This window comes from Diospyros lotus, chromosome 1, assembly GCF_014633365.1.
Source record: "Diospyros lotus cultivar Yz01 chromosome 1, ASM1463336v1, whole genome shotgun sequence".
Classification (NCBI taxonomy): domain Eukaryota; kingdom Viridiplantae; phylum Streptophyta; class Magnoliopsida; order Ericales; family Ebenaceae; genus Diospyros; species Diospyros lotus.
In genome coordinates, this window is record NC_068338.1 from 42,112,173 (window position 1) to 42,136,899 (window position 24,727).

Here is a 24,727-nt window from a genome sequence, read left to right on the forward strand (position 1 = left end):
AATTTTCTACTTTCTACTTTTAATAGGCATATAATACACATTTTTTACGTTTTATATATTGCATTGGGTATCATATAAATTAAATTCCCCTATAAAAGCTAACAAGAATTGAGGGGCATACAAGACGGCTGGCTTACTGATCAGTACAATAGCCAACATGAAAAGCAACTTGCAATTTTTATTAGCCAACATGAAAACAAACTTGTAATTTTTATTAAGGTAACGTTTGTTAAAATAAACAAGATAAGGGAGTATTAAGATAAAATCGAAATGATTTTCAAACTAAAATATAGAATAATCAAGATAAAGTTGGGAAACATTCTAATATTTTTATCAAACTGTTTGCTAAAATTTTTAAAATACACTAAAAGATACAAATATCATTTTTTTCTTATCTATAAAGACCAATATATGCTTATCTTGAGGGAGGAGATCAGATAAATATATCTTGAAAGATCAAGATAAGGGGTCATTAATAATTTTTTCAAGAATTGTTAGATAAATTTAACAAACATATTAGAAAGGATAAAAGTCTGGAATGCATCCCATAGAACTTTTCTATCTCATATTTTAATTAAGAAACGCCTCCTAACGGTACGTTTGATTGTAGATATGAAATATGTATGGAAAGAAAATATTTTATAGGTAATTAAATTGTCTAGAATTAAATTATAGGAAAAATGTCAATTAAATATGTTTGATTGACTTAATTTCCTATTTATAAATTGTTACAATTTTCTAACTTTTTGGTGTTTGATTGTTATTATTTTTCAAGAAAATAATTGCATACACAAATATAGATAATCAATAATCAAATACACAAATCAATAATCATCTATATAAAATAGTCAAATATATACATATTCAAAAAATAAATCAAATATACATACACAAAATATTAAAAAAATAAATCAAATATGCATACAAATCTGCCATAACCACAGAAAATGCCTAATGGAACTGAAATTGTAACAAAAAAAACTTCTGGGTTTTGGTATGTATCTCCATCCCTTCATTTTTTGTTAACAGAGAACAACAACCATGGCCATGGATTCCGAGCAGAGATCCGAGCGCTGGGTAACATTCGGTATAAAAAAATCGTGAAGCTGTTGATGGATCTACAGAAATAAGAATAGAATGTGGTCAAAAATCTTACTGTGAAAGAAGATAAAGATGCGCCAGTGGTCTGAAACTCGAAATCGAAGATGGAGAAATAACGACAAACACGAAGTCAGAGCTGGTCTTCTGCGGAGATGGCGATGAAGCCCAAGACAGAGCTTGTCTTCAACGGCAAATGGCGACTCACAGGAAATTGGAGATGGTGACAAAGAGGAAAGGGACAAAGCCGACACGAATGGGAGAGGAAAATCTTGAGAAATTGAGGTGAACAGAAGCAATGAAATTTGGGTAAACAGATGCGCATACGCGAGTGAGTTCCCTAAAAAATTAAAACTATCCCCTCCCCCTAGGAAAACTATTTCCAGCAAAAGCAAGAATTTGGGGTGATCGAAAGTTAGAAATCAAATTTGTCTGAAAAATTGGCTAATCAAATATTACAAAAGTTAAAATTTAGATGAAAAATAGTCATTTTTCATAAAAAAAAATACAAGCAATCAAACAGACCCTAACTTCTTGTTGTACAAGAAATATGGTGATTGTTTATGTTTTTAGCTTGAGATGACATGAAAAGAGTAGCTGCATCTTATGTGTAAGAAAATTATAATCGTACAACAGTGTTAAACAACATCTTATGGTTCAGTTTAAACATACCAACCACCAAAATCAAGGAGCTAAGGGACGTCCCATTTTCTATGGTTGATGGAGCAACGCCAACTGTAAAAGTTAAATAAGAATGAATGCTTTTTTTTGTTGCAAATACAATAAAATTTATATATGTAAACTAGAACAAAAACGAAAAAAACTATGCAGTTATATATATGGAAGATATTTATTTACAAAGATGCAATGCAATGCAAGCAAGCAAGAAACCATGCACCTCTCTCATGGTGGTATACTATGTTGCACGGAAATACTTTATAGGTGTCATTTCCCTATTTTCAAAACGTTTTGAAAACGTTTCCTATTCCCGTTTCGGACCCTATTTATGCTTATTTTTTTAAAAAAACGTCCATTTTCACGTTTTCGTTTTCTATCGAAAATATTTGACATTTTCGTGCAACATAGGTAGTTTATAAGAAGGTAACTAACTACCAAACGTCCACATCATCCTCGCCAAAAATCCCTGTCCTCATAATAATCACTCTTCCTGTGAGAACCACTCCGGCGATCTTTCTCGTGTCTCTTATGCTTGTTTTGGCTACTATCTGGCTTGGAAGTGCTACGGCGCTCCATCTATATGTCACCCTGATGAATCCACGCTCCATCAGGGCATGGATTTATCTTATTATTATTTTTTTAAATAATTTCCTAATCCATTTACTTTAAATCAAAGAAAATATGTTTTTAATTAATTTTTTTTATTTATCAAAACACAAGAAGTATTTGTACCAACCTATTACTCTACCATGAAAGTGGGGAATGAGTTGATAGGTCCGTTATTTATTTAAAAAATATCTTTCTTTTTTTATCTTTTATAATTTAATAATGTTCTAACTTTATATATATATATATAATTTATGAATTTAATACTAAATAAATTTTTTAAAAGAATAAAAATTCTAAAGCATAATTTGGTAAATTAAAATAAAGCCAAATCTAAATGAACAAACTGTTGGTATCCCTCGTCATGTTTCTCCATTTGGTATGAAAAAATTAAAAGAATACAACTTGATCTCTACGTATCACATTTGATTATTTTTTAAAATTTTATTTAATATAAATTTAAAATATATATACACATTAATAAATATCTAAATTCAAATAAAATTAACCACAACTACTGACCATTTAATTCTTAAATAAACTGACTAATTTCAATTAAAAAATTCACAAAATAAATACAAATTAATTCAATTTATTAATATTTAAATTTCAACCAATTCAATTTAATTTTAATCTTCATTCAAAGATCATAAATTCAATATTAACTTCAACATCTTCAATATACCTTCATAATTAAATATCAATATTTATAATATAAATTAAACTAATTACAAAAGAGAATATGTAAATATATATAAATATATGTATGTATGACAGTCAGAACCGCCACCGTCAACGTCGCCAGCAACCATCGCCAGTCGAAGCTTCCGACGATGAGAATCTACCATTAGAAACACTAAGTCAAGAGAGTTAACATAAAAAAAAATAAACAAATTTAACGATTAGATTTTAATAGATCTGATTTTTAATTTTTGACCAAAATTAAAAATACACTGCGAGCTACCACCGGCCACCATAGCGGGTGGTTTCCAGCGATGAAGGCAACCACCCGACATCCAAGGACCCATCGACCAACATACCTAAAAACCAGCCAGATTCAACGACCGAATCTCCGTAGATCTAAGCTTAAAATTTCAACCAAACCCAATAATGCGTATATACGTATATATCACTTTAAAAGACTTACCTCCTTCTAGATCAGGGCCAATGGAGATGAGTGACGGACGAGAGAGAGAGACGGCCGGAGCTGCTACAATGAAGGAGACGAGGAAGCTGCAATGGAGGAGAGTAACGAGACGCACGGGCAGGGGAGAGAGACGGTCAGAAGGGGAAGAAGGAAAGGGGGCGTGAGGGAGAGAGAGAGAGAGACCGAGAGAGGAATGAGGCGAATGAGAGAGAAGAGAGTGAGAGATAGAGGAAAGGTCAACTGAGGGTATATTAGTAATTGTATCAAGGGATAAATTTGTAATTTAACTCAGGTTGGCACTGGCACTTAGTCGGCCTAATCCTCCTTTGGATCTATAAATAAATGAATGCGTTCCCACAGGCCCTTCCTCTTCACCAGCTCGCAGTCGGCAGTCGGAGAGACGATGGCCAATTTCCCCACCCTCTTCATCGTAGCCCTGCTCCTCTTCCGGGCCCTAACGTGCGCCGCCCGCCCGGAGCCCGCTTTTCTCGGCAAGACAGCCCAACATCGCCCTGTGGTGCGTTGCGTTGCGTTGATTTCCTCGGATAAAAATCAAAATTTATCATGTCTATACATATGCGTAACGTACGCCCGTCGCCCTTTCATTTCTTGTAGGTTTCTGATAAATTAATGATTTTTTTTTTTTTTCTGTCTGTTCTGTTCTTTTGATGTAAATTAAGGTTGTCGAAGTTGATGATTCGGCGGCGGCGGCGGCGGCGGCGGCGGAGGAGGAGGAGGAGAGCTGCCAAGGAATCGGAGAAGAAGAGTGTTTGATGAGAAGAACACTGGCCGCCCAGGTTGATTATATCTACACCTGTGACCCAGAAGCAGAAGCCGCCAAGAATACACACACACACACAGACGTATCTCCACCTCCCTGTTCTGGTGATTAATTAGTTTGAGTTTGTTTGAGACATGTGTTGATGAGTAGCTGTTCGGTTTCAGATCTTACATACATGGTTCAGTTCGTATGAGTGTGTTTGATTGGAAGCATATATAGATCGTACGTATGATTGTGCTTATAGATCGTATTAGTGTGTTTGGTTGCCAGCACAGATTTGAGTGTTTATAGATCGTATGAATGTGTTCAATTGTAAGCTTAGAATTTGTAGGAAAAGAAAATATTTTTTTGATAAATGTTAATTGAAAATATTTGATTAATTTGTATGATTGGAAGTTGATGATGCGGCGGAGGAGGAGGAGGAGAGCTGCTAAGGAAGAGGAGAAGAAGAGTGTTTGATGACAGGGACACTTGGTCGCTCTCTCTGGGTGGTCAAAGGAAGATTGCATGGTCCCCACCCACCACCCAATTCCAATGCACTTTGGGTGGCACTTCAGTGGGCCGAATTAGTGCTAATTTTGGACACAAAGTTACGAGTTAGGATTGAGGTCGAAGGTTTGGGTCATAACTCGTTTATGATATAATTATTTTTGTGTCTTAAATGGGTCAATTCGTCTAACCCATTTAGACACAAAATAACACATTTAATTAAACATGTTAACGAATTAACTCGAACACATTAACACGATCATATACGAAATGCCACGTTTAATTAAAAGGGTTAATGGATTGATCTGAACATGATTATATACGAAATAACACGTTTAAAACTAAATAACATGTTTAACAATTAACATAGCACGACCCATTTAAATTAAACGGGTCAAACAGGTTAACATGTGACACGACACGACACAATACGTTTAGTTAAACGGATTAAACGAATTGTGTCGTGTTACACGTTTAATAAATATGTCGTGTTCGAATTTAAGAAATTTGACACGATTATTAAACGGGTCGTATTCGAATTAACCTGATACATGTTATACGTGTGTCTCAACATGACACAATTATAACCCGCCAACACGAATTGTCACCCCCAAGCCGAATAGCATTACTTTTCCCAAACAAAGGGAAGGGCAAATATGGTATTATGAAATGGTTTAGTGGCATCATGGGATGGTAAATAATGGGAAAGATTTTAATATTGGGCTTACCATTGTCTCAAAAAAGTAAAAAACTTCTAGGCGAATTTCATTAGCATTCAAAATTCAATCTCCGTGAGTGAAGTAATATGAATTTCATTTATATTATTTTTAACTCAAGTCCAACTCCAGATTAGATGACCCAAATCCATTTACTCTTTTAAGTCTTAATTTATTTTATTTTTAAATTTATTTCATTTTTTATTTTCTTTTTTAATTCTCACTCGATTTTCTTTCTTCTATTTACTACTACTATAATTGAAAAAATATTTTTCTATAATGAATATTATGAATAATCGATTGCGTAATAGAATTAAAAACCAATAGATGAATGATAAATTACTTGTGTATGTTAAAAATAATATATTTAATAAAATTATTATATGGCGTTATCAAAATATAAAAAAATGATTATAAAATATTTTTATATTTTAATAATATTTTTTTAATTTATTTATAACATTATATTTTTTGTATTTAAGTTTCTCCCTACTAAATTAAAATCCTAACTCGGCCTCTGTACACAGTTGAGCGCTTGCTATTTGCAGGCAGCCACATTCCAAAGGCGAGAAATATAGATTTAGGGGTGGGAGCTGTATGCTGTCTGGTCTCCCAAAAAACCAATTCCAAGTGGGGTTTACAAACCAAACAACTTGCGTGCAAACCATTCTCATCATCGCCATACAAGAAAATGATGAAGCCTACTCAGACTCCGGCCAGCCAGGCAAAAGTCAACAACCGAACATTCACGCTCAAGGGAACCGGATATATCCAATTACACTTAATAATAATATATTTAATAAATTTTTCTTTTTTATTCCACTCCACCTCCTCATCTCAACCATCTTAAATCACATCTTACATTTTTTTTTTTTTTTGTCCCTCTTTTATTACAGTTAAATCTTATTTTTAATTATGCCATTTTTGATAATAATTGCATATGTGACATCTATTAAAAAATTTATCTACAATTCCGCCGTTCAAGTTGTCTTATACCTAAAAAGATCTCTAAGATATATTAAAAATAAAAAAATAAAAAAGTATAAGTAACTCATGAAAACTAAAAAGCTTCAATCCTCACACCTTTCGTTGGGTTTGGTTTCGTTTAGTTTATTGGGAAATTACATAGTATTTAATGACATCGATGTCTTATATTATAATATAAAAGATGCATTATACAATAATACAAAATATTTCGTGTATTATATACATGAAATATTTCAACTTCTACTTTTAATAGGCTTATAATACATATTTTTACGTTTTATATATATTGCATTGGGTATCATATAAATTAAATTAAATTCCCCTAATAGTTCTCTAATAAAAGATAACAAGAATGAGGGGCATATACAAGACAGGCTTACTGATCAGTGCAATAGCCAACATAAAAAGAAAACTGCAGTTTTTACTGACTTCTTATTGTACAAGAAATATGGTGATTGTTTATGTTTTTAGCTTGAGATGATATAAAAATAGTTGCATCTTATGTGTAAGAAAATTATAATTGTACAACAGTGTTTTAACAACATCTTATGGTTCAGTTTAAACATACCAACCACCAAAATCAAAGAGCTAAGGGACGTCCCATTTTCTATGGTTTATGGAGCAACGTCAACTGTAAAAGTTAAATAAGAATGAATGTTTTTTTGTTGCAAATACAATAAAATTTATATATGTAAACTAGAACAAAAACAAAAAAACTATGCAGTTATATATATGGAAGATATTTATTTACAAAGATGCAATGCAATGCAAGCAAGCAAGAAACCATGCACCTCTCTCATGGTGGTATATATGAAGATAACTAACTACCAAACGTCCACATCATCCTCACCAAAATCCCTGTCCTCATAATCACTCTTCCTGTGAGAACCACTCCGGCGATCTTTCTTGTGTCTCTTGTGCTTGTTTTGGCTACTATCTGGCTTGGAAGTGCTACGGCGCTCCATCTATATATCACCCAGAAAGGGGAAAAATATGATTCACATCTTTTCATTGCCAAATTCCATATATGATGAAAAACATTAAAAGACAAAAAGGAACCGTTTCTTACAGTTCATTACATTACATATATAAACTACAGGAAAATATTCATTATTCACTACGTACAAACAAGAAGAAATTGGCAAACCTGCTTTGATTTTTTTCGCTCACTGGAATGCCTGTGAGATCTTCTAGACCGATCTTTCTCCGTTTCATCTGAACTCGAATAATCCAAAGAACTCCCATGCCGTTTCCGATGTTTCTTCTCCTTATCTTTTCCAGATCTTTTATTCTCTTCCAGAAAATAAGACTCAGTTTCATCATCAGACTTCTCACTCCGCATTCTATCCTTACCATTTTTCCTTTCAGATCCTCTTCCTTTCTCCTGGAGATGTTTCTCCTTCTCCCTATCGTTTACCTCTTTTTCTCTTTTGGCCTGCATGTTCAAAGAATGGGAAACTCAAACCTTTAATTCTTCAGCAGGTAAGTAGTACGGAATTTATAGTGAGTCACGAACATGATGAAACCCCACCCAGATAGAGAAAATGTAATGCGACACCAAGTTATTGTTCATGAGGGGGATTTTTTTTTTTGTTGGTTGCTAAGGTAGAAATCAAGGGGCAAATTTTCAGCTGATAAAGAATTAAACACCAGAAAGTTCAGCAATTGCACAGCAAACATTTAACAACGATCATATGCCAAAGATAAGAACTTTGCGTGACAAGGACAATCTGATGTCTTCCCCATTGAAAGAAGGAGAATTTGCAGGTCCACCATCTTGCAGTCATCTGAAGCCTGGCAGAGCTTTAGCTTATAAATATTTATAAAATTATTCGACAAAATATTCCAGGAAAGATTGACTTTGCTAGCATTCTAGGTGGCTGATTCCACTTGGCACATGTATATTGTCTTGTTAATAATTGAGTTGTAATTTAAATGATTAGGGTTCTTTACCTTAGGCTCTAAATTGTAACAGTTTGGGCATTAATCAAGGAGCGCCTAGGAAAACTTTGCAGGAAACATTAAGGCCTTTGAGTCCAGCACATGGGCTGCTCCCGGCTGCCACCGGAAAAATTTCAGTAGGCTTCACAGCCTCCTTGAGGATAAGCTACAGCTGCAAAATTCTACACGGGCTGCTCACAGGTTTGCAGCACAAAAATTGCCAGAAATGGCTCCTCAGATTGCATGCAAAATAACAATTTTTGACTTTCCCAACCCATCTAACCCAATCTGACAAGGTCAAGAGAACAGAAATCTCCTCTGAATCTCAAGAAGTCCATAAATAGGTGGGATAACAATCTGAACAGGTAATCTTAAGCTATTCACATAGCTTTCAAGGTTGAAAGAAAGTCCATTTCTAGGAGATCTGAAGTGGTGGAAGACATCAAAATGTTGATGCAAAAATGATCCACGGAAACAGGAGTGAAGCCTGCATGAAGAGGAATCAACAATCAAAGTAGAAGACTGGTGGTGAATAAAACTGGACCATACTAATTAATTCTTCTAACTGTATGTTACACCCCTCGGATAGAACTCACCTTCAAAAGCTAGCTGTCAAGGGAAGAGTGTCCAAGAGATTATAAACCCCACACCAAGAGCCTAAACTTCTAATGTGGGACAAATCTCATACCTTACAGTGAACCATAACACTGTATAGCTTAATTATAATGGATTTGATTCCCTAATGAGTTTGTGCTTTGCCATAAACAAGTAGTTTTTATAAAGTTATCCACGTATACGTGCATGTGGTTATTTCTCTGGATGGTTGTGGTTGTGTGCCATTGTGAAATAGGGTAAATTATTAGCAAGTTCCAAATTTCAGACCATTTACCTGCTACACCTACCATTAAAGTTTTCACTTCTCCAGAAACTGGAACAAAATGGTGAGAAAAACAGGTGAAATCTTTAGAAACGACGAAAGAAATACACAAAACTTTTATTGAGTGTGCCCCTGCTGAGCTCTGATGATTGTTGTAAGCTGGTTTAGTCTACATGGTCTCTGAGAAGGTCAATCACTCTTTGGCAAAGGACTCTGGGACCACCAAGTTGTTTTGAGAGGCCTCACGGATCTTTTTGGGCATATATCTGAGTACCACTTTTCCCAACAAATATAACATGGACAATCAAGAGCACACTAGAGAGTATGTTTAGGGTTTACATCAGTGCTTTGAAGCCATTAAGTGGTTAGTAAGATGACCAGGCAGGAAAGGAAGGAGCCAAGACAATCACACTTCAGGAATCTGGAGAGTTATGGTGACCAAGCAGGTCAAACATTTAAAAAGATGGAAAGGACCATTTTTGTAGGCTCCTGCACCTCAGAAGACAACAACCCCTCATCCCAAGGTGAGAGCAACATGGAAAAGGTGGCTCATCCATCTTAACAGATAGCATCTAAGGAGAACTAACCTGCAGACTTGCCACCTGTACCCTGGTTGGGTAGTGGCTCCAAATGTCACACAAGGTAGGTCAGCCCTTTGTCCAAGGCTATGAATCTTTTCGGGAATGCTCACTTTTCTTCTTTTGACACTTAACCAATCAAGGACACTCTTGAGGGAGGTGAGGCAAGCAAGTTGACTCTAGACACCAGTGCACAAGTCCCTAAGGATCTCATACCAGGGGTAGCCCTGCATCCAACCTAGGACTTTGCCAAGGTGATTTGACTCATGCCATGGTGGATGAGATCTTGCCTAGATGGAAAGGGCCTGTGTAGAGGCATCATTGAGTGAATCAAGGCATGGTTGTGCCAAGGTTCTTTGATGGCTGATGATATACCGAGCACATCCCTTTCAAGGATGATGGATGGGCTTGCAGTACTTGTGTTACAAATAAGCAACCAGATGAGCAAGCTATTCCAGCTGGACCAAGCTTAATCCCAATGACGGGACTTTTGTGGATAGAAATTCATGGCTCATGGGCCACCTCTTCAAGGCTGGCATCTGGAGCCAATTGTGAGAGCAATCATAGACATGTTAGTGCCACAAGGAGGGCTATGGTACACGTACCCACAACAGGATTCATTTAGATAATCAGTGGTTGGGCCAAAAAGTTGAGTAGAAGGTCAGATTCAGAAGTAATCTTCAGTGTTTTGCCCAATAGTATTGCAGCTAAGAAACGTCATCATCAGAAGCCTTTAAGGCCTTCTGGCTCTGCACTGAGAAGGCAGGAAAGTGTTTCTTTTTTTTTTTTTTTAGCAGAAGTGCTTGCACAGTTTTTTGTGGTGCCAAAATTACAAAAGCATTTTACTAATGGACAAAGCTATTTTTTTGCAAAAGCAGAAATTTAAAGCTTCTACTGTAAAGCAAAAGCAGTAGAAAATAAAATTATTTTTTAACAAAATTACCCCCAATCAACATTTAAAATTGCAAAAATCATATTTATCGAATGGTCTTAACTACATAAACACTTCATTCACTTTCCTTAAATCATTATCCAACTGCATTTAACAATATTAAAAGCCTATCTCAGATGATTAGGCCAAATGCTAAGCTATAAATATATATATATATATATTATATAGTGTTATATTTTAAAGTGATTCATGTAAAAGCGATTCAAAGTTCAAACAGCAGCAAAGATTTTACAACAATACCAATCGGACACTTAAGTGGCAGGGTTGGCAAAATGAATACAATTATAACCACAAACCAAAGCTGGGTTATGATTCAGTAATAGTCCTCTAGTAATCAAGCAACAAAAGAATAGTATAGCCACAAACTGCTATGATTAGGTGATGCGGGCACCGATCAAGACTCGGCCCAAAGCCGACCCGACCACGCCGGAACAATATTTTAATAGTTCTTAAGTTTTAGAATTCTACTTGATTTAGGATTCTATTTTATGATTCTACTTGATTTAGGATTCTATTTCATGTTTCTACTTGATTTAGGATTCTACTTCATGTTTGATTAGGATTTTATTTTTATTAGGATTCTAATTGACTTTTACTTAGGATTTATTTCTATTAGGATTTTAATTGAATTTTGTTTACAAATATTAGATGGATTTGGATTAGCCAAATACTATAAATATGCCTAGAATTTAGAGTTTGTAATTAAGTTTTTCTCAATCAAATTTCAACAACTTATTTGGGTTTTCTTAGCAAAACAGTCTTGTTTTTGCGTCTTCTTGAAAGCCAAGTTTCAGCCATTGAAGTTTGCTCTTTCAAGGGTTTATTTTGGTGTGTGTTTTCACACACACGCTACACGCTGCGTCAGGTGGTATCAAAACGGTTCATCAACCAATCAGATGGCCAATCCTGAAAGTAACGGTAGCAACCAACCTCGTGACGGTGATCGGGGGCTGCCCGCAATATGGAGAGCAATCAAAGAACAATGGGAAATAACTCGTACAATGCAGCAGCAATTCGAGCGAATCCGCAACCAATTGGGAGTTTTACGAGTTAAGGATAATTGAAACTGGCCTAATGGTGTGAATCAAGCCGACTATGTTAAACCAGGAAGACTACCATTAATCCTGTCCTCGCTAATCCTAAATGACCAATGATGGATGATAGCGACGATGAGGATAATCTGGGTCATATGATAGCCAACCCTAATGGTAGAGGGGTTAGAAGGAATGCGCAACAACACAACCATTGGGAAAACAATGAATATAAACTAAAGAATAGATTTTCGGTGAGTTTGGAGCTTGATCTCGAACATTATGTTTTCCCAGCAACCTCCACGTTTGCAAACTCAAGTCTGGTTCATGCTGCTAACATGACAGAAACTCCAAGGTTGTTGACTCGTACTAGGGTATTTTCTAGTCCCGAGGGCTCAGGCATTGCTTCGCTATCCAAGGATGGTGGTGTTTCTTCTGATCGATGTGCGACTGTAAAGGAGATGGAGGCCATGGTAGCAGATCCTTCTACAGTTTATTCAGACTCTGACATGGTTGAATCGAAGGCAATAGGAACATATTCACCTTTGTGATTGCAAAAGCAAGATGATCACAAGGGTCTCTATGTGGAAAGGGGTGTTGGATCTCCCATGATAGTTAACTCGGGTAGTGCAACTGCTTTCGGTATTAATCTGAAGCTGCTGTTATAACGGATCAAGTGCTTAGACCAAAGGAGGATTCAAGCATCAATATTTTAAGTGATGGAGAGACTACTGGTAGTCATGGAATAAGCCTTTATTTGAAACAGTTGCAAAAGAATGCTTCTTGAAGCAAGAAAAATCTATAAATGAATTCGGAAGTTGTTGAGTCGTCAAAATCAAGAAAGATGATGAGAGAAGAAAGACCTATGATAAGATCTACCAGATCAAAGAAGCACTCAAGATGAAAGGTTCAACGTCCTCAATCTAACATTAATAATACAATAGAGGCAGAGGGCAACAAACATGGTGATGGTTAGACCCATGCCAACGAAGATAGGACTAAGAGGGGAAGGAATTTCTTTGCTTATGTTCCCTTAGAAGAAAAGTTCAAGCGGTTCAGGAAGATGTCAAGCAAAAGTTGCACAAATAAGAAGTACAAGGCGGTAGCTGACAAGCATAGGAAGCACAAGGTATTTGAGATTGGAGATGAAGTCATCATATTCTTGAAGAAAAAACGGATTCCAGCAAGAAAGCAAAACAAGCTCAAGCCAAAGAAGTATGATCCTTACAAGATTACAAAGAAAATCAATAATAATGCTTATATTGTGGATTTGCCTAATCATATGGGTATTTCCAAACATTCAATATGGTTAATCTCTCTTCGTACTTACCAGACGTGGATTTGTCCTACCCAGATCAAAATTCGAGGTCGAATTTTTTCTCAAGTGGAGGTGAATGATGCGGTCACCAATCAAGACCCGGCCCAAAGTTGACCCGACCATGCCGGAACAATATTTTAATACTTCTTAAGTTTTAGAATTCTACTTGATTTAAGATTCTACTTTATGTTTCCACTTGATTTAGGATTCTATTTCATGATTCTACTTGATTTAGGATTCTATTTCATGATTCTACTTGATTTAGGATTCTACTTCATGTTTCTAATTGATTTAGGATTCTACTTCATGTTTGATTAGAATTTTATTTTTATTAGGATTCTAATTGACTTTTATTTAAGATTTATTTTTATTAGGATTTTAGTTAGATTTTGTTTACAAATATTAGATGGATTTGGATTAGCCAAATACTATAAATATGCCTAGAATCTAGAGTTTGTAATTAAGTTTTTCTCAATCAAATTTCAGCAACCTATTTGGATTTTCTTAACAAAACAGTCTTGTTTTTGCGTCTTTTTGAAAGCCAAACTTCGGCCATTGAAGTTTGCTCTTTCAAGGGTTTATTTTGGTATGTTTTTTCACACACACACTACATGCTACGCCATTAGGTAAAGATCACTTCTTCAAGATTAGAAGCACACACTACAAAGTTGAAGCCTCAAACTCTATCTTAGTGTTAGAATTATCAGCATCACTAACTATCAGTATCACTAACTGCACCTTATCCTATCTTGTATTAGAATGCAGTATTCAAATGGCAAAATGGAGGGGAAAAACAATAAGCACAAAACAATTTTCAGAAGGCTTCAATTTTGGTATGTTTTTTCACACACGTGCTACACGCTGCGTCATTAGGTAAAGATCACTTCTTGGTATGTTTAGGGTGGCTAAATGGAGTGGAAAAACAATAAGCACAAAACAATTTTCAGAAGGCTTCAATTTTGGTATGTTTTTTCACACACGTGCTACACGTTGCGTCATTAGGTAAAGATCACTTCTTCAAGATCAGAAGCACACACTACAAAGTTGAAGCCTCAAACTCTATCTTAGTGTTAGAATTATCAGCATCACTAACTGCACCTTATCCTATCTTGTATTAGAATGCAGTATTCAAATGGCTAAATGGAGTGGAAAAACAATAAGCACAAAACAATTTTCAGAAAGCATATTCTAAAAAAAAATGTTGTGGCCAAAATGTAGCAACAGCGTACCAAGCCTTAATCCCCTAGATAAGGTCATCTACATGGGTTTTAATTCATCAATCATCATTGTCTATGGTCATATCCATGGCCAAAATGCAGCAAAAACAAACAAAAAAAGAAAATAAAATAAAAGAAAAGAAAGAATAGGAAGGCGGCTTGGGTAATTTTTTTTTTTTTTAACATGGGGTATCAGGACCTTCGGCCTAACTGACGTCCATGGCCCAAGCAAATTTCCCTATCCAGATGAGTCAAGCAAAGCTCCACCTCCTGGCAAGTGGAGCCTTGTAGCAGCCACAAGGGGCATGCAGTGCCTGCACAAACCCCACCACACAGCATGATTGCAAAAGCAACGCATCAACCGTAGTGATGTGCAAGCCCATCTAGAGCCCACCACACATTGTGACAAGGATGGTCCCTCCAGAATACAGTTGGAAAAAGCATTTTGTATGCAGTTAACGTGACTTGAACCTACACCAAGCAACCCCAAGATCGCAACAAGGACTATCTTGGCTTGGGTAATGTTAGGTTTCTACCAAATTGAAATTGCACCATAAGAAAATGCACCTAAGTACGAAAAATGTTAATAGCAACAATGACAAAAAAATGCCAACCCTCATAACTTATTATCATCAACTATTCCATATCCTAACCAAGTCATGCTTAGTAGCATGACATTCATAATGCCAATTGACTTCTAAGGCTCCGTTTATTTGCAGGAAAGTATTTTCTTGAGGGAAAATAGTTTCCTGAAATGTGTTTTCTGTTGTTTGGCTGTAACCTGAAAATGTTGCTGGAAAACCTTTTCTAGTGTTTGGCTGGCACTTGAGGAAAACAAAAAAATCACCAAAAAAACCCTGAACTTCGAATAGAGAGAGAGAGAGAGAGAGAGATGGAAGATGGCAACGAAAACCGGAAGCAAGCAAATAGGGCGACGACGACGGCAAGTTCGACCAAGGCTGAGATGGACAGGGCAGAGACAGCAAGGACGACCAGATGCAGGCGAATAGGGAGCGAGTTTGCCTAGGCCAAGATGGACAGAGGTGGTGACGGAGATGGAAACCAAATGCAGGCAGATAGGGGGGGAGTTCGACCCAGGTCGAGATGGACAAAGGCGAAGATGGCGACAGCAACCGGATGCAGGTGGATAGGACGACGACAACCCAGGCCAAGATTGACAAAGGCGGAGATAGCGACAGAGACCAGCAGATCTGGACGCAGGAGGACAGAGACAGCAACATCAGATCTGGCTGGAGACGATGATGCAGAGAACGATTTAGGCCGATGGACACAGGCAGAGAAGGACGGCGATGACAAAACTGAAGACGACAGAAGCCAATGACGCAGCAACAGTCGACGGAGGTGGGTGGCGGCGAAGTTGATGAAGCTGACAGAGGTGCCGAGATGTGAGATCTGTTGTTATGTGATTTGTGTAGAACGTGGTAGATTATGATTTAGAATTCATTTTCCTTTTAACTTTGATGTTGTCCTGGCGCCAAACACAGGAAAATCCGGAAAACACTTTCTGTTTTCCAGGAAACAAACACAGCCTAAAAGTGGCCTGAAAATACAAATCCATGCAAAACAATGTGGCAAAATCAAAACCTCATGACGTAGTGAGAAGAAAAAACTTATTTGTATTAAATCTTTGGATACCTTATCAGCCCTTCGCATTCTTTCCTTCTCCTTCACCTTTTCTTTCAGCTCAGTTACATAGTTTTCAAAGATCTCCCTGAAGAAGCTCTCTTCCTCAATGAACCTATACACAAGCACACATCATAACATGACAGTCATGTCTAGAAACAGAAACTTTCTGAGCAGATAAAACATATATCATTGCCCTCAAGTACTTCAATATTCAATGGTTGACTAAATTTGGATGCAATTTCTGCTATTGAAATCATGTCACACTTGTACATGGACACCGAGTATCAGATGGAAACTTCACAGTTTATCAACAAATTTAAGCAATGTGTGTGTGTGTGTGTGTGTGTGTGTTTGGCTAAGTAAACTTCCAGCTATAGTTTCTTTTAGTATTTAGGGTAAAACACCTCCATCGATGATCATGATTTAAACGACCAAGGAAAAATTGAGACATGAAATAAATCAATCAGTGCACAAGGAAAAATTGACCTACAAGGAAAGCAATAGTATTTTTTTAATCCTGAACAAAAGGGCTGCAAACATGAAGCCTTCTGAATTATTCAAAAGCGAGTATGAGGTGCAGCATTTCGATTATCTAAACAGCTGACACACACAACTAACCGCTAAATGCAGTCCACGCCCAACTCCAACAAACACCAGTACCTGTCACACAGGTTGGTTTTCATTCTTGTAGAAACTCAACGAAATGCAAAACCTTAGGGCTATTTCAGAACCAGAATTTTGTGATGGAAAGGAAAATGAAAATAAAATTTCTTGCACATAGAAATGTTTATTTTTCTTGTCTTTTCTTCCCATAAATCCTAGTTCTAAAAGTAGCATAAAGGTGATATGACTTTTACTTCTTACAAGGAAGATACATAAGACGATAAAACATGATAAGATTTAGATGAACAAGTTCTGTAACAGCCTAATGGCTTAATTAGACATCTCAATATTTGACAAGAATACCAGCTCTCTTGTTTGTATTCATGGATTTGTTTCCAGTCCTCCCATCTGCAAGATGCAGTAATGTCCTGCATGAAGTAAAAAATGAAATGAAAAAAATAGCAGAATTATTACATTGCAGCCACAGAAATTAAAACAATGAAGCTACAGGTTGCTTCTGGACCTTTGAAGTACACAAGATAACATTAAAGTCATCAGCAAGGCGTTTGCGCCTTTTAGCTTCTTTCTCCTCCTTCTCCTTCGCTCTTTCGTGTAATTCACCAAATATAAGCTGCAAAAAATGATAAATCATACATGAGGCCCTAAGAGACAAATTTGACACCAATGACCTGAATGTAAAGTTAAGATTTTATATGATAATCCCATAAACATAAAAATCTGGGAAACAGGGCCCCAATTGTACCACATATACTGATCCAACATTCCCAGTAGATGCAACAGTTTCTATGGAGAGTCAAACAAAGTAACACGTAAGCAGGGTGAACGATCATAAAATGCACAAGCATAAGAAGGAAACAAACACATGCCATAGACTCAAACTGAGGACCTTCTGCAGCCGATAAGCCTACCGATAAGGTGATACCAATTCCAATGCATCACAAACGAAAGGGCAAGGATCTGTTTATGTCAGAGAAGCTGAGCTAAGTAGGTCTAGAAAGCCAGTATGAGATCCTGTGTGTGTGTGTGTGTGTGTGTGTGTGTGAGAGAGAGAGAGAGAGAGAGAGAGCCAAGAAGACATGAGAAAGCAAGGCAGAAGGCATTCTAGCCGTAGGGTCAAAAAGCAGTTTACGTGTTCTAAGGTCTGAGGATGATGTGAGGACTGATTTAGAGACAGAATAAGGAAAGAATGGATTGCTGAGGCAGGGACTGGCATCTGCATGTACGATATGAACATAAGATGCCTAGGGGACAACTGGCACCTTTTTTTAGCTATCAATAAGATTAAAAGAAGACAGGTGCACTGCAGGCACAGGCTGGTGCAGTCATTAGCAAGCTTGTCTTCTATAAATGCCGTGAATGGCAAGGGTCAATTTTGTCTTTTAGTCTCTCTGGCTGGCCATTGTATGTGTTTGCTGATGCAGAAAGTTAATGCCATACAAAAACCATCAATTCCAGCCTTCAATCCACAAATCCCTGAGCATCACAAACTGGAAAATAACGCTTGAGCTGTGTAACACCCATCACATTGTAGTCAACACTGAAACAATCACCTAACCATAATGTGAGTGGTTGGATGGCCTTAGAAGTTCATCTGCAGCCAACACCTTCATTGATGGAGAGAGAGCAGCCAGCATTGCCTTCAACGGTGATTGAACCACCTCAAGAGAAAATTCTCAATTTGATCAAGCAAGTTTGTGGATTGAAAACGGTGGGTGAAGTAATCTATTTCCAATTTCCACAAGCTGCTCTTTGATCTCTCTCTCCACACACATGCTGTTCTAGGTTGGCTGGATGCTGGAATCTTGCAGCACATTAGTAGACACTAATTGCCAAAGATATGTATTTATTTATGCTGTAAGTCTTTAGTTTACATTTTTTGTTAAATATATATATGTTGTATGTATTTATGCCACATCAACATTTTAATCTCATGAAGCAGCATCACATCAGCATTTAACAACTTTTATTAAAGGAGTAACAGTGGTCCAAAATAAAATAAAAAAATTAAAGTTGGATGCTATTATTGATAAAATTAAAAGTCTGGTCCAAAATAAAAAAAAAGGGGGTAAATTTTCAGTTTTCTTTTTTGCAATTTACCCTTGTTAAACTACTCTTACCTAATATGGTAACCTAACACCACTTAAAATTTATCACACAATCCATTAAAAGTCCTAATAAAACTTAAATTTATATAAAATCAAAAACTCCAAGTCATCAAACATGTACTTCTATTTGTTTTGATTCTACCAATTGTCTACACAGGCTTTGCAAAGAGAATGTTTTAACAACTCAAACCCGTAACCTTCCATTTCAAAAGGAATAACCATACCTTGGTACAGTATTATTGAAGGCATGCCTAGACGCACCTTGGGGTCCTAGAGTGCTTCTAGCTGGGCGTAGACCATCAAGGGGCGCCTAGGCCCAAGGTGCCTGTATATTACTTTTTTTAATTTTTTTACGGTTTAAGGTTTAAATTTATTACTTCAACTACAAATTTGACAATGAGTAAAAGGACTACTACTTCAAATGCTCCAATTCAATTTGAACTAGATGAAGATGGAGAGGGAGATGATGGGGAAGAAGATATTAGAGATGATGCTTTTAATGATGAAAATATGGAAATGATTGATCTTGATGATGAAGATGATTTTTAGATTATTTAAAATGCATAATTAGTTAATCTTGATTAAGATTTAGGAATTATAAATTGTTTTAAAATTTAATTTAAGTTGACTTAAAGACTTTTAGATTGCATCCTTTGGTATTTTTTATTGTTCCTTTCATTAATATATGTTGAATTTTTTAATTTCCTTGATAACATGCTTCTAAATATGTTATCAGGAGTTAGAACATATTTTATACCTTATTCTTCAATTAGGATATATATATATATATTTTTTTAGTTAGCATGCGCCTAATTCCATTAGGCACACGCCTCATCTTGCGCCGTGCGCCTTAGGCTCCAACACCCTTTTGCGTCTTGGATCTTTATTAACACTACCTTGGTGTAACCTTCCATTTCAAAAGGAATAACCATACCATTGCTACCAAAGTGCATCCTCAAATGGCATGAGCAACCAACAAAGAAAACTGGACAACCTGAAGAAAGTATTAGAAGAAATGTAGTAGAAAGAGCAAATGGGACAACGAACCCTCCCCATCTTCCAAAACAACATATCAAGTCTTTATTCAACTTTGTGGGGCTGCATAAATAAATTCTAGCCCACAATTTATTTCTATCTATAGTCTTATCTTTTGTAAGGTTCTTATAGCTCAGAGCATATTTAAGGGTCTTTCACCGAGTTTTTCTTGGTCTTCCTCAACCTTTTTTGCTAGATACTTGTTTCATTTTAACCACTCTCCTTAGAGAAGCTATTATCGATTTTCTTCTCACATGACTAAATCCTCTTAATAGTGCCTTACATATCTTATCTTCAATAAGAGTCGATTCAACCTTATTATGAATAACTTCATTCCTAATTTTATTTTATTTTATTTTTTTCTGCACGGCCGCACATCCATATTAAAATCCCCATCCCTGTTATACTCATATTTTGCATATGATAGAGCTTTATTGCCCAACATTATGAGCTATACAACAAAGTTGAACTTATAATTGTCTTATAAAATTTTTGCGTTTACCACCAATGGAACCTTACTATCACATAAAACGGTGGATAAACTTTTCCATTTTAACCATCCTCTCTGAACTCTATGGGTAATGTCCTCATTAATCTCCCTATTTTTTAGATGATTGATCCAAGATATCTAAACTCATCTTTTATCAATATGACTTGATCTTCTAGTTTTACAATAACATCATCCACACTTATATAAAACTTTATTTTTCATATATTCAGTTTTCAATCTACTTAACTTCAAAAATCTAGATGCTAAAGTGTTTCTCCATATCCTGAGCTTAGTACTTATACCTTTTTTAGTCTTATCCATCGACACAATATCATCTACAAGTGGCATAAACCAACACACCTCTGCTTTGATATGTTGAATGAGTTCATCAGTTACTATTTTGGGCACATAGGTAATGACTTAAAGCAAATCCGTGCTGTAATCTAATTGTAATTGAAAAAATCTCAATTATCTCTTCCACATGTTCTTACACATGTTTCAACTCCATAATGCATGTCTTTAGTAACTTCTATATAGGCACCTTAGCAAGTATAACTTAAAGACAAACAACCCCCCCCCCCCCCCCAAAAAAAAAATAATAATAATAATAATAATAAAATAAACTAAAAAATAATGCAAGTATAAGAAGAATTTTCAACAAAACCAGATCAAAACCCTGAAAAGAATGTACCAAATTTAAGATCTTCCAGGCTACATTATTTTGTCAGGAAACAAGACCTGCTATAAGTACCAAAATTACATTTAAAAGCACACCATTATGGGAAGTAATGCCACATCACTTAATGCTGACTCTCAGAACGATCTACTTTTCAAAAGCACAGACAAACAAGCACCAATAAAGGTCCTGAAGGATGAACGGGCATTCTACAATACAGCAAAAAGAAAAGAGGGGGAGGGGGGTAAGTGATGAGATAAAAAATAAACCTTCAAGTTGGTATCTGATAATGGTGGAGATCTAATGTCTTCTATGATTGCAGCCTTAAAATCTTCAAGTGTCCAGTTTGACGACAAAGCAATCTGAAGCATAACGAAACATAACAAGCCCGAAGCCAACTAAACCACTAATACATTTAAACATCAAAAATGTAAAAACTATACCTTTTTCAATTTCATTGTGTCTTTTATCCAATCCTTGTCTTCCAGGTACTGCAGTATAAACATAGATAAGGCATAAATTTGCATAGCACCCACATTAACAAGTCAAGGAATCAGAAAACTACATGATGGCATATCTGCGCCCATTAAGGCATTTAGTTACCATTAAGAGGTTTTGATGTATAAGGCCGACCTACATAAATGTCTTCTTCTCCATTTTCCCCATGTCAAGAAAACTCTTTTTCAGTTACAAATTAATCCACTATTATCAAATTAAATAAAACAAGCATAAAATGATGGAAAACAGCATAGGTCAGTCAATTGAGCAGGTAATACATAGTTAAGTAATCATGCAGCAATAGTCATCATGGCCATACACTTGTATAACCACTTCCTCTGTCAGAGAATTATTCTTCTTCAATTATATTGCAAGCAGTAGTCTTCAGGTCTATTCTTCAATCCTCTTCAACTATCTATTAGTTCATATTATCTTAAAAACACAACAAACATACAGGAGATGGCACAGATCACCAAAGTGATACTATCAAGTATTCTGTGTTACTTGAACTGAGTGATGTGGTTTAAATAGCAGAGTCTTCTATGGAACACATTAAGCACCAGCTGTATCAATTCTTTTTTAGTGCCACTTCCTTCAAATTTGCACTTGAAATTTGGGTTGTACTATTGCAGTTGTAACATATGCAAAATGGTACAAACAGAAAGTACGCTTTAAATCTTCTATTCTGGGACAATCGAAAATGGAAAAACAGAAAATCAAAATAGATAGACTAAGTGTTCGAACCAACCAGTAGAAGAGTCTTGTTCACAGTATTACATCATGCCTCAGAAGACATTCCTTCCAAAAAAACTGAAGGAAACCCCCACCCTCAAAGCAACCTGAAGGAAAACACCACTAACCCTTGAGCTCTACAAAACCTACTGCCTCCCAAGCCAAATATTCTAGCCATCATTCATCTCTCCTTCCTAGTACCCCAAATTTCCACCACCCTCAAATACTTATCTGACCCTGAGCACCAAATCACTGCAGGCCAGGCTCCCACGAGAATTACAACATCATAGTTCATACACGATTGTGGCAAAGATTCTGTTGAGAAAGCTTTTTCAATTTCTATCATTCGTGTGTCAAATGCATGCGTGTATGGCAAGACTTAAACACAGATTTGTGATGAAATTTTTGGAGAAAGAATGAACACAGCATAGTTGGAGTTGGATAGAAAACTTAAGTTAAAACTAAGAGCAAAGTGCTGTAACAGGACATGGGGGGAAAGGAAGATGGGCACAATAGAAGGGCAAGAGAATGATTAAAAGAGAAAATAAGGAAACAGAAAAATGTAGAAGAGAAGCAGATAACTGAGAGAAGGAAAGAACAAACAGAGAAAGAAAGAGGAAGAAAACAAGTCAGGAGATATTCCAGAGTCAACTGTTCTCCAATTTATTCAACGGGTCATATTTTCTGCCTGCTTATTCCTTATATTGAGGTATGGTATATCCACTAATCTTACATAACTGGAAAACAAAAGCAAAACAAAATTCTTAATCTCGTGCAAAAGTTAAAATCCTAAGCAAATTGAATCCTAAAATAACTAAATTTCTTGATCTCCATTTTTATTCATGTTTCAGTACATAAAAGGCAAACATGCTCTACAATCTGAAGAGATGGAAGCTTAAGGGAAGACACTAGAGAACCCTCAAAACTTCTGTCTACTCTTGAATCTAAATCAACTAATATTCTGCTTCGGATGTAAATCCCTTTATTTTTCAACCCAACAATCTACCTCCATTAAGCCTCAATCACGCAGCCCACACTTCTTCACCAACATCCAAATTGAAGCACATCAAGAAAACACAACCAGATCCAATATCTCATAATACCCGTTCTAGCAGACTATGGCCTTAGTTATATCTGTTATGGTCTATTGAGTTTAAGAACGGAATCATAGTTACCTGTTTCTGTAGCTCTTCAGCAACATCTTCAAAAAGATCTTTTGCTGTTGAACCTGAGGTGTTTGATGAGACAGCCAGATATGCCGGTAAATCTTTGACCTAAGAGCCAAAACAAAGTCAATACAGCAGTAAAACATATAAAAAAAAACAGACAATATATCCTAGGAATCAACCACCCAATTCAGCAAGTCAAATAACTGCCCCAATAACAGAATCAAGCTGAAACAATGACCTTCATACAGTAGTCCCGCCAGTGAGTTTCAGCAGTAAGTATGCCTTCAGCCACATGCCCTTCCATTAATTTGCGGAATTCATCACGATTCTTACGCTCTGCTTTTCTCAACTCATCCTGTTTAATTTTTTTCAGAGGATAAGAACAAATCAAAATAAAGAAAAAGGCTAATTACACGAGCAATTCAAGATTTTCACTGAGGTACCAGTTGTAATTTCCTCTGCTCCTCCTCCTCTTTCTCTAGATCGCGTATGTATTCCTGCAACAATTCAGAATTAGCTAAACAGATAATATGGTGCTATAGGTACTCAAATGACGAATATTACCTGGAAAATTTCCAAACGATCAATTTTTTCAAGACGTGAGCATCTTTCATCATCCTCCAAGCGGTCTTGAACTTTTCTCCACTGGCTGCTTGCCTAAGGAGACATAACACATTCCAAAATATATGGATCAAATGAACAAGGCAGATGAGAACATGCCCATGAAATCAAAAGCTAAAAGCGTACCGTAATAAAGTCACATGACTTCAAGAGGTTCAAGTACTCTATTCTATTTCGCTTCTTCTCCTCCAGTGCCTTGGCCCTTTCCTGATAAGGACAATTTAACAAATACTACACTAAGTAGGTGAACAATATGCTTCAGCTTCCAAAACAGAATTTAATAAATGAGAGTGCATAAAATCAAGTATTGTAATAATGATCAAACCAAAATCCACACTTCTAAAAATGCAATAACTAGCTTGGCCCATGCTTTCCAAACCAAACTATCCAAAGATTTAAATTTCAGAGTGTTCTGTAAATAATAAAGCAATTTCAGAACTTCATTGTGATCACAATGCAACAACTCCAAATGATGTGACAATTAAGTTTCTTGAGAGATGGAAATTAGATTCCTTATAGTTTAATGCTAAGGAAGCGTAAAGAGAATTACCATAAGACAAGAACCAAATCAGAAATTCCACACAAGGTATTCTTGGACCTTGTGTAATCAAATGGAGCAGGATAAGCAGTAGCCAATCCAGTATCTATGCAGTCCATCCTGTTGAATGGAGTTTGATTTATCTAGATTTTAAGCATCTACGTGTTCACGGCATG

At 36.3% G+C, this 24,727-nt stretch overlaps 2 protein-coding genes across 4 annotated transcripts in view; one reads left to right on the plus strand and one right to left on the minus strand.

Annotated features, from left to right (window-relative positions):
- Positions 1 to 1,294: 1,294 nt before the first annotated feature.
- On the plus strand, positions 1,295 to 4,610 carry LOC127793791 (putative phytosulfokines 4). The gene is made up of 3 exons (XM_052324526.1): positions 1,295 to 1,383; positions 3,890 to 4,046; positions 4,210 to 4,610. The coding sequence occupies exons 1-3, from the start codon at positions 1,295 to 1,297 to the stop codon at positions 4,420 to 4,422; spliced, it is 459 nt and encodes a 152-aa protein (XP_052180486.1). The 3' UTR covers positions 4,423 to 4,610.
- Positions 4,611 to 7,079: 2,469 nt separating this feature from the next.
- The window catches only part of LOC127804802 (pre-mRNA-processing protein 40A-like), a 38,376-nt gene continuing 20,728 nt past the window's right edge, over positions 7,080 to 24,727 (minus strand). For all 3 annotated transcript variants that reach the window (XM_052341838.1, XM_052341831.1, XM_052341846.1), the window contains 12 exons: positions 24,140 to 24,220; positions 23,957 to 24,049; positions 23,836 to 23,889; positions 23,631 to 23,747; positions 23,399 to 23,497; positions 21,437 to 21,484; positions 21,263 to 21,355; positions 17,190 to 17,297; positions 17,030 to 17,094; positions 16,073 to 16,175; positions 7,650 to 7,937; positions 7,080 to 7,467 (listed from right to left, as the gene is read on the minus strand). In XM_052341838.1, the coding sequence (XP_052197798.1) occupies positions 7,327 to 7,467; positions 7,650 to 7,937; positions 16,073 to 16,175; positions 17,030 to 17,094; positions 17,190 to 17,297; positions 21,263 to 21,355; positions 21,437 to 21,484; positions 23,399 to 23,497; positions 23,631 to 23,747; positions 23,836 to 23,889; positions 23,957 to 24,049; positions 24,140 to 24,220 (1,290 nt within the window). In that variant the 3' untranslated portion in view covers positions 7,080 to 7,326. The remainder of the gene's footprint in view (positions 7,468 to 7,649; positions 7,938 to 16,072; positions 16,176 to 17,029; positions 17,095 to 17,189; positions 17,298 to 21,262; positions 21,356 to 21,436; positions 21,485 to 23,398; positions 23,498 to 23,630; positions 23,748 to 23,835; positions 23,890 to 23,956; positions 24,050 to 24,139; positions 24,221 to 24,727) is intronic.

Coding starts and splice junctions, on each gene's coding strand:
- LOC127793791 (XM_052324526.1), top strand. CDS start 1,295: ATGGCGACTCACAGGAAATTGGAGATGGTGACAAAGAGGAAAGGGACA. Junction 1,384..3,889: donor GAAAATCTTGAGAAATTGAG/GTGAACAGAAGC, acceptor GCGTTCCCACAG/GCCCTTCCTCTTCACCAGCT. Junction 4,047..4,209: donor CAGCCCAACATCGCCCTGTG/GTGCGTTGCGTT, acceptor ATGTAAATTAAG/GTTGTCGAAGTTGATGATTC.